This window comes from Haliotis asinina, chromosome 12 (genome assembly GCF_037392515.1).
Source record: "Haliotis asinina isolate JCU_RB_2024 chromosome 12, JCU_Hal_asi_v2, whole genome shotgun sequence".
Taxonomy (NCBI): Eukaryota; Metazoa; Mollusca; class Gastropoda; order Lepetellida; family Haliotidae; genus Haliotis; species Haliotis asinina.
In genome coordinates this window covers 44,691,009-44,704,409 of record NC_090291.1, presented here as the reverse complement: position 1 = coordinate 44,704,409, position 13,401 = coordinate 44,691,009, and the positions used below count along the sequence as shown (strand labels likewise).

General features: G+C 40.6%; 1 protein-coding gene across 1 annotated transcript; it reads left to right on the top strand.

Moving 5' to 3' along the window:
• The first annotated feature begins 4,785 nt into the window (after positions 1 to 4,785).
• On the top strand, positions 4,786 to 12,486 carry LOC137258948 (beta-1,3-galactosyltransferase 1-like). Its single transcript, XM_067796645.1, has 2 exons — positions 4,786 to 4,894; positions 11,274 to 12,486. Exons 1-2 carry the CDS (start codon positions 4,878 to 4,880, stop codon positions 12,367 to 12,369), a joined length of 1,113 nt encoding a protein of 370 aa, XP_067652746.1. The 5' UTR covers positions 4,786 to 4,877; the 3' UTR covers positions 12,370 to 12,486.
• The last annotated feature ends 915 nt before the right edge of the window (positions 12,487 to 13,401 follow it).

The following is a 13,401-nucleotide window of genomic DNA, read 5'->3' as shown; positions in this document are numbered from 1 at the left end:
TGACATGAAGTTAGGTGTAAGTGACATGAAGTGAGCTGTATGTGACATGAAGTACGCTGTAAGTGACGTGAGGTAAGGTGTAAGTGACATGAAGTAAGCTGTAAGTGACATGAAGTGAGCTGTATGTAACATGAAGTGAGCTGTAAGTGACATGAAGTAAGGTGTAAGTGACATGAAGTACGCTGTATGTGACATGAAGTGAGCTGGCCATGAAGTACGCTGTAAGTGACGTGAAGTCAGGTGTAAGTGACATGAAGTACGCTGTAAGTGACGTGAAGTAAGGTGTAAGTGACATGAAGTACGCTGTAAGTGACATGGAGTACGCTGTAAGTGACGTGAAGTGAGCTGTGACATGAAGTGAGCTGTAAGTGACATGAAGTTAGGTGTAAGTGACATGAAGTGAGCTGTATGTGACATGAAGTACGCTGTAAGTGACGTGAAGTAAGGTGTAAGTGACATGAAGTACGCTGTAAGTGACATGAAGTACGCTGTAAGTGACGTGAAGTAAGGTGTAAGTGACATGAAGTGAGCTGTATGTGACATGAAGTGAGCTGTATGTAACATGAAGTGAGCTGTATGTGACATGAAGTGAGCTGTATGTGACATGAAGTACGCTGTAAGTGACGTGAAGTGAGCTGTGACATGAAGTACGCTGTAAGTGACGTGAAGTAAGCTGTAAGTGACATGAAGTACGCTGTAAGTGACATGAAGTACGCTGTAAGTGACGTGAAGTGAGCTGTGACATGAAGGACGGTGTAAGTGACATGAAGTTAGGTGTAAGTGACATGAAGTGAGCTGTATGTGACATGAAGTGAGCTGTAAGTAACATGAAGTGAGCTGTATGTGACATGAAGTGAGCTGGACATGAAGTACGCTGTAAGTGACGTGAAGTAAGGTGTAAGTGACATGAAGTGAGCTGTATGTGACATGAAGTGAGCTGTATGTGAAATGAAGTATGCTGTAAGTGACGTGATGTAAGGTGTAAGTGACATGAAGTACGCTGTAAGTGACGTGAAGTAAGGTGTAAGTGACATGAAGTACGCTGTAAGTGACATGGAGTACGCTGTAAGTGACGTGAAGTGAGCTGTGACATGAAGTACGCTGTAAGTGACATGAAGTTAGGTGTAAGTGACATGAAGTGAGCTGTATGTGACATGAAGTACGCTGTAAGTGACGTGAAGTAAGGTGTAAGTGACATGAAGTACGCTGTAAGTGACATGAAGTACGCTGTAAGTGACGTGAAGTAAGGTGTAAGTGACATGGAGCACGCTGTAAGTGACATGAAGTGAGCTGTATGTGACATGAAGTACGCTGTAAGTGACGTGAAGTAAGGTGTAAGTGACATGAAGTACGCTGTAAGTGACGTGAAGTAAGGTGTAAGTGACATGAAGTAAGCTGTAAGTGACACGGAGTACGCTGTAAGTGACGTGAAGTGAGCTGTGACATGAAGTACGCTGTAAGTGACATGAAGTTAGGTGTAAGTGACATGAAGTGAGCTGTATGTGACATGAAGTACGCTGTAAGTGACGTGAGGTAAGGTGTAAGTGACATGAAGTAAGCTGTAAGTGACATGAAGTGAGCTGTATGTAACATGAAGTGAGCTGTAAGTGACATGAAGTAAGGTGTAAGTGACATGAAGTACGCTGTATGTGACATGAAGTGAGCTGGCCATGAAGTACGCTGTAAGTGACGTGAAGTCAGGTGTAAGTGACATGAAGTACGCTGTAAGTGACGTGAAGTAAGGTGTAAGTGACATGAAGTACGCTGTAAGTGACATGGAGTACGCTGTAAGTGACGTGAAGTGAGCTGTGACATGAAGTACACTGTAAGTGACATGAAGTTAGGTGTAAGTGACATGAAGTGAGCTGTATGTGACATGAAGTACGCTGTAAGTGACGTGAAGTAAGGTGTAAGTGACATGAAGTACGCTGTAAGTGACATGAAGTACGCTGTAAGTGACGTGAAGTAAGGTGTAAGTGACGTGAAGTACGCTGTAAGTGACATGAAGTGAGCTGTAAGTGACATGAAGTGAGCTGTATGTGACATGAAGTACGCTGTAAGTGACATGGAGTACGCTGTAAGTGACGTGAAGTGAGCTGTGACATGAAGTACGCTGTAAGTGACATGAAGTAAGGTGTAAGTGACATGAAGTACGCTGTATGTGACATGAAGTGAGCTGGACATGAAGTACGCTGTAAGTGACGTGAAGTAAGGTGTAAGTGACATGAAGTGAGCTGTATGTGACATGAGGTGAGCTGTATGTGACATGAAGTACGCTGTAAGTGACATGAAGTTAGGTGTAAGTGACATGAAGTACGCTGTAAGTGACGTGAAGTAAGGTGTAAGTGACATGAAGTACGCTGTAAGTGACATGAAGTACGCTGTAAGTGACGTGAAGTAAGCTGTGACATGAAGTACGCTGTAAGTGACGTGAAGTAAGGTGTAAATGACATGAAGTGAGCTGTATGTGACATGAAGTGAGCTGTATGTAACATGAAGTGAGCTGTATGTGACATGAAGTGAGCTGTATGTGACATGAAGTACGCTGTAAGTGACGTGAAGTGAGCTGTGACATGAAGTACGCTCTAAGTGACATGAAGTAAGGTGTAAGTGACATGAAGTACGCTGTAAGTGACATGAAGTGAGCTGTATGTGACATGAAGTACGCTGTAAGTGACGTGAAGTAAGGTGTAAGTGACATGAAGTACGCTGTAAGTGACGTGAAGTAAGGTGTAAGTGACATGAAGTAAGCTGTGACACGGAGTACGCTGTAAGTGACATGAAGTGAGCTGTGACATGAAGTACGCTGTAAGTGACGTGAAGTAAGGTGTAAGTGACATGAAGTGAGCTGTATGTGACATGAAGTACGCTGTACGTGACGTGAAGTAAGGTGTAAGTGACATGAAGTACGCTGTAAGTGACATGAAGAACGCTGTAAGTGACGTGAAGTAAGGTGTATGTGACGTGAAGTATGCTGTAAGTGACATGAAGTGAGCTGTATGTAACATGAAGTGAGCTGTATGTGACATGAAGTACGCTTTAAGTGACATGAAGAACGCTGTAAGTGACGTGAAGTAAGGTTTATGTGACGTGAAGTATGCTGTAAGTGACATGAAGTGAGCTGTATGTGACATGAAGTGAGCTGTATGTGACATGAAGTACGCTGTAAGTGATATGGAGTACGCTGTAAGTGACGTGAAGTGAGCTGTGACATGAAGTGAGCTGTATGTGACATGAAGTACGCTGTAAGTGACATGAAGTACGCTGTATGTGACATGAAGTGAGCTGGACATGAAGTACGCTGTAAGTGACGTGAAGTAAGGTGTAAGTGACATGAAGTGAGCTGTATGTGACATGAGGTGAGCTGTATGTGACATGAAGTACGCTGTAAGTGACATGAAGTGAGCTGTATGTGACATGAAGTACGTTGTAAGTGACATGAAGTACGCTGTAAGTGACATGAAGTACGCTGTAAGTGACGTGAAGTAAGGTGTAAGTGACATGAAGTGAGCTGTATGTGACATGAAGTGAGCTGTATGTAACATGAAGTGAGCTGTATGTGACATGAAGTACGCTGTAAGTGACGTGAAGTGAGCTGTGACATGAAGTAAGGTGTAAGTGACACGAAGTACGCTGTAAGTGACATGAAGTAAGGTGTAAGTGACGTCAGAGACCTTATAATAGATACTATAGATATTATATCTATTATATGGTCTCTGGTGACGTGAAGTGAGCTATAAGTGACGTGAAGTAAGGTGTAAGTGACGTCAGAGACCTTATGATAGAATATATAGATATTATGTCTATTATATGGTCTCTGGTGACGTGAAGTGAGCTGTAAGTGACATGAAGTAGCTGTAAAGTTCAAAGATGGAGGTTTGCAGAGGGATCAGAGCATTCCGGACACACTGGACACCTGATACCTATTGGAACTCAGTGGCATTTATTTTGTATAAAATTTTCCCCCTCAGCATATACCACTTTGGTAAAACCCATTAACAAGGGCCTGACCAGGTACTGTGCTGCGAACTCAGAAACGTCCAGAAACCCTGAAACATGATCCTGGGAAAATTGGATTCAAACTCACAATCATATGTCTCCGGTGCCTCTCTACACAATGGCATACCAAATACACACTAGCTGGAATCAAGTCATGTCCAGATTATGTGCTTGCAATGAAATGAATAACAGAACAGGAGAGGCAAATGTATTTCATGTGAACGTGTTGTCAGTCAGACATATATATCCTCTTAACAGTGATGTAGATTGTCACGGTTTTGAACGATATTTCGGTGAGCTTACTGTGTGGAAAGACTACCTGATGTGAATCTGGATAAAACGGTTTTACAGCTCCTAAAAGCGCATGAAACTAACTGGATGTAGTAAAGATCATCACGTATCTCTGAAATGAACGTATACAGAAAAAAGTGGTCATAGTAAGAGAGAGAGAGAGAGAGAGAGAGAGAGAGAGAGAGAGAGAGAGAGAGAGAGAGAGAGAGAGAGAGAGAGAGAGAGAGAGAGAGAGAGAGAGAGAGAGAGAGAGAGAGAGAGAGAGAGAGAGAGTTTTTACGTCGACCCAACGAATTACACTCTATGACACTCGTACCAAACCTGTGCAACATTTGATAGGTAAGGGCTATTACGAAGTAGTATATGTCCAGAACCGCTACGTCTGTGCATATTGCCAAGACATTTGAACACGGAGCAAAGCCTCTTCGTCGTCAGAGAAACTTACTGCTCACCCCTACAGCATAATGGACTACCCCATACAGCGATGCTCAGCAGTCAGGAGTTCAAGTTTGATAAGAAAATGTACTTGGTTTGACTATATCGTCGGGATACCGAATACCAGGTGTTTGGTCAGTTGTTCCAAGTTCATGATGGTGTCAAACAGGTAAGAATGTTGCGTTTAAAATAAGGCTTTGCATGTAAATGTATCGAAGGTCACAGCGCACCATTGTGCTTAAACTCCTGTACGTCTAGTTCAGTAACATCTGTTGAAATGTGATATCCTTCAGAGCGCCCTCCTTTCATCCTAAGCACCAGCGTCTTGGCACTGCCAACACTGAAACGTACGAATCAGACTGTAGACAGTAGGGCGTGAAACGCACTTACTCTACACGTCCCACACAACTTTCTCAGATAACAATTGCACCGTCATCCGCGACGGTTGATGAAGGCTTAGTCTCCGAATATATGTAATTTCGATAGGAACAAATAAAAATTGAATGGGAGCCCCAGTCTGATGGGAAATTGAACCTGGGGGAATTTAGACTTGCTTCATTTAGGGCTTTAGCATTGCATGGAGGCCCAGGAAGTAGGGAACATGTAGCTCAGTGACTATGAGACAGACTGGGCAAAACAGTTAATGGTTAATGCAGTTATATTACGAGTTTCGTTTAGTCTCAGGTATACAGATAATTTTGATAGACTTAACCAATTCACTTAAATTGATAAGTAGACATAGTGAACAGGGAGATTCCTGCCTGAACTGAGGAAATCTCGAGTAGTGCGATCGTATTCAACCAATGTTCTTGCTGCTGACATCAACAGCAATATGTTTCGTATAATCTGAACTGTCAAATATAGAAGACCAGTGCAAAAGAAAAATTAAAATCACTCTTAGGTAACTGAAGGAAAAAAAGAATGTTCTAAACTGTAAAGTGAAAAATAGTTGAAATTTCACGGACTGATCACTAAAATCGGTGATGACACCTGGTTTTCCGAAAAGGGTCACCCACCATTCACAAAATGTGTCTGAAACAAAAAGTGGAAGTACCAGCGCCATGCGACGTCCTTAAATTCCTTTACAGGCTAAATTTCTAACAACAGATGTTTGGTTAGTATATTAAAGTATATTACATTATTATAATAAGATATATAGCAAAATACGAGGTAGATTTACTGTCCAGACATGTACGCCATTCTTGTTCAAACATATGAACATTTCAGACGGAAAACAAACTCTGAAAGGAAAGCTTCAGCACAATCTACTTTTTGTCTGTCCCAAATATATCCAAAACCAGAAGGGATCTTACTGCTGAAGTCCATTTACATTTTCCGTTAACTGCAGCAATATATCATAACATTTTGGGGAAATCGGTAAACGGCCATATTAAGTAACTTTATCCAATACTTTGTACAAGTTTTATAGATGGTTATATAAAGTGGGTATCCACCACATTCTCCTCGCACAACATGGCTGTAAGTTGCGGATTAACACACAAAAAGCGTTTACACTCAAGAACTTGTACTGATTCAAGTTGCTTACAATATGACCTACCCCAGATCTCTACGCCATGCATTAAAATTGGCACCACCTTAGAATCAAAGATGTTAAAGAATTCCATCTGTTAAGCCCAAACCACATATAAATGCTTCTGAAAGATTATTACTAGCTTTAACACAGGCACGTGCTTTATCATAAATCGATTGTATACTACGGAACATTTTGGGTGAAATACCATCATGATTCAAAACCATCCGTAGCTTGGATAATTTATAAATAGAATCGAAAACATTTGAGAAATCCACAATAATGTGTGGATCATGAGGCAAAGAGGCAATGTTCTTGGTGTATACATGAAGCGAGAGTAAAATGTTCTTTGTGTGTACTTGAGGCAAAGAGAAAATGTTCTATGAGTGTACCTGTTGCAAAGAGACAATGTTCTTAGTGTGTACATGAGGTGAGGAGACAATGTTCTTAGTGTGTACATGAGGCAAAGAGAAAATGTTCTTGGTGTGCAACCGAAGCGAAGAGACAATATTCTTGGTTTAACCAGGGTCTGTTTATCGCCCTGAATTTCGTATTGTGATACCCTCTCCTACATTGCGATAGGTATTGCGATATATTGTAAAAGAACAGCTTTTGAGATGTGTCCTCTTTTTAACTTTCTTTTACCTTGAAATTGAATCACAGGATATGTGAGTAACCATTGTGGATTGTATGGCTTCCTTCAAAGTAAACACAGGGAAAACCAGAACATTCTTCTGTTTATATTTATATTTTAAAAACTTTGCAGAGATCGACACTCACTCTAAACTTTAAGTGGTCCTCTGGGCTAGTCGTTTTTTTTATATAGTCTTTATTTTTTATGTGATTAGTCCTTTCCAAAAAATAAATACCAGCCCAACACTGAAAGAACCCAAACCTGTCAAAAAGTCTTTTTTCAAATTGTGACTGCTTTCCAAATGAAAGTTAACACAGAAAACTGTATGAATTCTCATTTATGACAAATTCAACTGTATGATTTCTCATTTATGACAAATTCAACTGTATGATTTCTCATTTCATATATATGACAAATTAAGCTGTATGATTTCTCATTTCACATATATGACAAATTCAACAGTACTGTATGATTTCTCATTTCATATATATGACAAATTCAACTGAAACGAGCTTACACCATGTCCTCCATAAACCCACCCACACTATTTATATACTCTGGACAAAAATAGTTAGGGATACTTGTAAATTTTAAAATTATGATATGTATTTATTCATTGACATACAGATAAAACATCATCAGTATCCCTAATCTATTTTGTCCAGTATACTTGAACTTCTTTTAAGAGCAAAGGATGTGGAATTTCAAATAATTTAAAGAGTCTGTGCTACTTCTACCGACGAAACATTTATTTGCAGTCACGTTCATGTTCTTGAAGTGCACATTTAATGATATAAGCACCTGTGTCTTTGAATAAAAGATGTATTAACATGACCGATTTCATGAATGACGTTTGCCACACTTTTTCATAAAGAAATTTAACAAGACACTCAAGATAAGGAAAAGTCAAAGATTAGGTAAAGTGCACTTTCATAAGACCGAACGGAATAATGGAAAAAATTGAAAATGAGAAACATAGCTTTATAATATGATAGAAGCCTATGTTTATCAAGGAAAATATCAGCTCGTGGAACATAATTGCTACTATATGTCATACACAATTTAGAATTATAAATTTCTTTAGATAAATACGAAAGGTAATTTTATTCTGTATTTTTAAATAATACAACTTCAACTTACATACGCGTATGAAAAAAAATCGAATTATTTTTTACACTTTAATCTGCTTACAGTGTCCAGATAAACCCCGAAGTAATCCATTTGTAAGATGCCATAACACCCCCTTGCCTATTTCTGTTTTCATTTTCACGTAATCAGAAACAATTGCATAAAGATTAATTAAATCATATGAAAAGTCTCTTATTTTCCGACAGCCGTTATTTTTCGCCCGGTAACATGACACAACACCTCCGTTTTCAAAGCCCCGTATGATTATAAAGCACTCGAGAAGATTTATTTAATGGCCTGTATCGTCCGAAAGTACTAATCATAATATCACAGGAAGGTTGCCGGGAGTATTTTGGCAGTTGTAAGTGGCGATATTACTGGATAAAGATTAGTTTCTAAAGACGCTTTTTCGCGACAGTCTGCTATAAAGTTCATGATTGGTAAAAATCATACAAATAACCTGAGGCAGTCAATCATATTGCAGCAATGTCTACCTTCCTCATTAACGGAAACTTTTAGGCAAATGTTTTGGGCACAATAGTGCTATTCAGCAAATCACCTATCATTGGACCTATCATGCTAGATGTCCACCTATGACAAGTATTCTTATGCAATCGTTTTCGCCTTTAACATCGTGTCCGAGCTTGAAGATCGATGCGACGAAAGTGGAGATGTCACTTGACTTACATAACGTGATCGCACGAAAAGACGGAATTAGTGACGTTGAAGTAAACGAAACGACAAAAAAGGACAGGTCAACTTTAATTAACAGTGAAAAAGACACAACAAATGGCTTTGGTTAAATGTGCAATTTATGCTAGAGAATAATTATAGATCATCGTCTAATCACATTCTGACACATAACATGTGGGGATTTATGGAACAACGGTGGGGTCCGAAGTACCAATTTGCAGTGATATCTGAACAAGTGTACAAGATTTTTCAAGTTCACGAACAGTTCACCTTGGAACAATTTGAGTCTCAGCAGCGTGTGTGACCCCCCACGTGTCCCAATGTATGCTGTGATCCGTCGCCTCATCGATGACGTCAGACGTCTGATGCCGTGTGGTGGTATCCTTGGCCACTCTTCCCTCAGGGCACTTTCCAGCTCTTGTCTGTTCACAGGGGGTTGTTGGCGTCTTCTAATCCGTCTGTTTTAATGGTCCCACAGATGCTCCATCGGGTTCATGTCCGGTGAGCAAGAAGGCCATGAGAGAACGTGGACATTGTGACGCTTGAGGAAGTCCACAGTCAGTCTCGCTGTATGGGGCATGGCATTGTCGTGCTGAAACATCACCCCTTGTGGTTGGTTTTGCAGGAATGGAAACACACCTGGCTGTATGACGTGGTCTCGGTACTGTACAACATTCAGGTTCCCCTGCACAATCACCAGGCCAGTCTTCTGTTCCCCACAAATACCGCCCCACACCATGACACCTTCTCCACGGAATGGTTAGTCTTCTCGAACGCATCCTGGAGCTAATCTTTCACCTCTACGACGATAAACCCGTTCCCTGGCATCATTCTGAAACAACTTGAAGCGACTCTCGTCGGTAAACTGTCTCACTTGACAGACTCGAACTCTTCTTGCCCATCGCAGTCTCTGGAGTCGATGTTGTTCGGTTTGGGACATTCATCAGAAGGGACGATATGCTCTGATTCCTGCAGCACGAATTCGACGAAATACTGTGCGTTGGCTGATGCGATGTCCCAGGGCTGTTGCAGCCGTCACGAAGTGAATGATCCGTATTCGTCAGTCTTGTGTTGTGACTGGTGGTCTTCCTTTTCTGGGCCTGTCGTCTGTCCTTGCTGTCTGGCGGTATCGTTGTAGAAGCCTGGCTACTGTCAGTGGCTTTCATCCGAACCTTCCTGCAATTTGGACCTGTGTTGCTCCCATTTCCGCCATCCCGATGGCTCCTCCTCTCTCTCTCATCTCGTGTCAGTCTTGGCATATCTTTGTTGTGCTTTTATGAACTGTGTTATCATGCTATGAGATAACCATATTTATTTAACAATTTAGTATGTGCATCAGGTGCTGTATACTTAAAACATGATTTACCATTTTCCCGTGTTGGCACGGCACCATCATTTGAGCTGCGTTGGGGTGATGTTATTTTCTGGTCCCTGTGCCCGGACATTGATTGTCAGAATACTCACCGGTCACCAGGTATAACGTTTTTACAGAATGTTTAGTTTTGCCTACCTGTACTTTCTTTTGCCACCTAGCTTGACAACTTTTATGAAAACTTTTGATTTTTTTCATTAGCTTATTCGAATTTTATGATTTCCTCGAAACGTCCGTACTTTGACAACTTTAAAGTGGCCATGCTTGCCATGAAAGGCGACTATGCTTGTCGTAAGAGGCGACTAACGGGATGGGATGGTCAGGCTTGCTGACTTGGTTGGCATATGTCATCGGTTCCCAATTGCTCAGATGGATGCTCATGTTGTTGATCACTGGATTGTCTGGTTCAGACTCGATTATTTACAGACCGCCGCCATATAGCTGTATATTGCTGAGTGCAGCGTAAAACTAAACTCACTCACTCACTTTTAAGTAGATCCATTGCCAATCTTTTGGAAAGACTTCCGCCCAATTCCCACCCATCACCAACACCCCTATTACCTGAATATACATCAATATCTTTTTTCTCACCATTAAAATTTAGTGGTGTACGGACGGAAGTCGTCCGTGCGGTGTTAATTGAGTTAAAATTGGAGAGCTATTTTTGTCGGTATACCGGAACACCATAAATGTATCACGATACGTAATCGTTACAATTTCGCATTCTGGTATACCGGTATACCCATAATATGATGCAGCCTTATTGTGAACACGAGTTAAACAGACAATGTTGTCTGTGGGTACATGAGTTCAAGAGACGTATACACGAGGCAAAGAGACAATGTTCTTTTTTTGCACTTGAGGCGAATGTTACTACCCATAGTGTGTACATAGTGCAATTTTCTTAGTGTATGCATCAGGCGATGTGAGAGTGGTCTCATCAGACGATTTGAAATTACATGTAACCTTTGATAAACAATGTTGTTTAATATCTTTTTGTCTGGTTGAAACTCAGTTATTCACTCTCGCAAAATATACTTTCGATTGCTATTATCGGTTAAATATTTAGAACTGATTTACCTAGTTGATTCCTCGTTAACGTCAAGAAACTGTGAGTTCGCTTTAAATATTTGATGTTTTTCATCGAATGCAAGATAACTCAAAATAATTCTAATTTTAACATGTTACAGATGTCGTGTACGCCTTCTAAGACAAGTTTTCCTGTACGTCATTATACTTCTTGGGAGCATCGTGCTATGGATGACGTCACGGAGGTACCCACTAGTGGACAAATCTGACCAAATCACCACCAAGATCCCAGTAGCAAATCTCACGAACTACATCACATCTGATAAGCTGGGAAGTTTAAAATACACAATAGTGAGGGACTCCCACCCAATGACGTTAACTGACTATTTTAATCCAAGGGAAGAAATTGTAAATCCTTTACCGGACAAGTATGTGATAAAACCAAAGAATTTGTGTGACGACCCTCCTTTTCTGGTCATAATGGTCTGTTCCATGCACTCCCACACAAATGTCCGCGACGCTATCAGAGACACATGGGGAAGTGTAGGTCACGGCAGTGCGTGGCCCGGATCTGACGTCAGACTTCCGGTGAAGATATTGTTTCTGTTTGGAAAGGTCAAGATGCCAAGCATGGAGTATCTCATTCGGCGAGAAAGCAAAACATACAATGATGTATTGCAGGGTGACTTCATAGACAGCTACAAGAACCTTACCCAGAAAACATTGATGGGACTACATTTTGTGGCGACAGCATGCCCTGCGGCTGAATATGTTCTCAAGGCGGATGAAGACACATTCACGCATGTGCAATTGCTTTATCAATTCCTTCGAACAGCGCACCCTGTCAACAGTGTAATTGGGCACATTTACACAGCAAGTCCCGTACGGAGATACGGCGTTTGGGCTGTATCATTTGAAATGTATCCGTATCATGATTATCCGTATTATGCGTCGGGGACTACGTATGTGCTGTCACGTGACCTTATTGGATGCATCACTAATACCTCGAGTTATCTCCCTTACCTTCCGATAGAGGACGTGTTTGTGACAGGCGTCATGGGTGTTGTTTGTCGCGCCACTCTGGTTGATGTGGAAGGATTTACCTACTGGCTTCAGAATTCGCCGGACCCAGAGGAGTTTACCATTGGAAATAAGCTGTCGGGGAACAAAGTCTCTCCAGGACTGGCGAGGGAAATATGGAAGGAGCTGATAGATTTTGATGGAAAAATACCAGACAGGAATGTGTCATCTGTTTGATGTGTCTTTATTGTTCTTACTATTTTCATACTTAAAGATATAATTACAGCCAAGAGGAATCAGGCGATCCTATATTACTGTTGTTGTTCTCCAAGAGTTTAATAAAATATATTGAATCTCTTTTGGACTTGTTGAAATGGACGGAAAACCATTTCCCAGCATTCAGTTGTTTCCTTGTGGTAACGCCGGGTTCTGGGTAAGATGATTAAAATTAAAGAGTTGGGGTATTAATCGTAAAATGTTTTTTTAAGATATTTAGATAAAATGGTTAAACACGTCTATTTGACATGAAATAGATTGAATTGTACAAGCGCCTGTAAATAAACTAGCTGGAACTCGGCGCTATAGAAGTAGTTTAATTATAACACTATTAATATAGAATCCATTAATTAGCTTCTACAAACTAAGAAAATGCGATATCGTTTGTCTGGAATTCTCGGATTCATGGCTTAATTTTATGGCCCAGTGCTTGACTCTCTGGGGTTTTACAGCTAGTTTGAAATCCATTTAGGGGAAAATAAAAATATCTGCATAAGAAGGTTATCTGTATGAGATGGTTATCTGAGTAAGATGTTTACTTGTATAAGATAGTTGCTTGTATAAGATGGTTACCTCTATAAGAAGGTTACTTGTATAAGACAGTTGCTTGTATAAGATGGTCACCTCTATAATAAGGTTACTTGTATAAGATAGTTGCTTGTATAAGATGGTTACCTCTATAAGATGGTTACTTGTATAAGATAGTTGCTTGTATAAGATGGTTACCTCTATAAGATGGTTACTTGTATAAGATAGTTGTTTGTACAAGATGGTTACCTCTATAAGATGGTTACTTGTATAAGATAGTTGTTTGTACAAGATGGTTATCTGTATAAGATGGCTGCCTGTATAGGGTGGTTATATGTATAGGATGGATACCTGTATAAGATGGGTACCTGTATGTTGTGTGAAGTACCTAGGGGTGCACCTAGATCAATCACAAAGTGTCCATAACCGCATCACCATTGTATCACGTGCTTGCTTCCTTGAGAT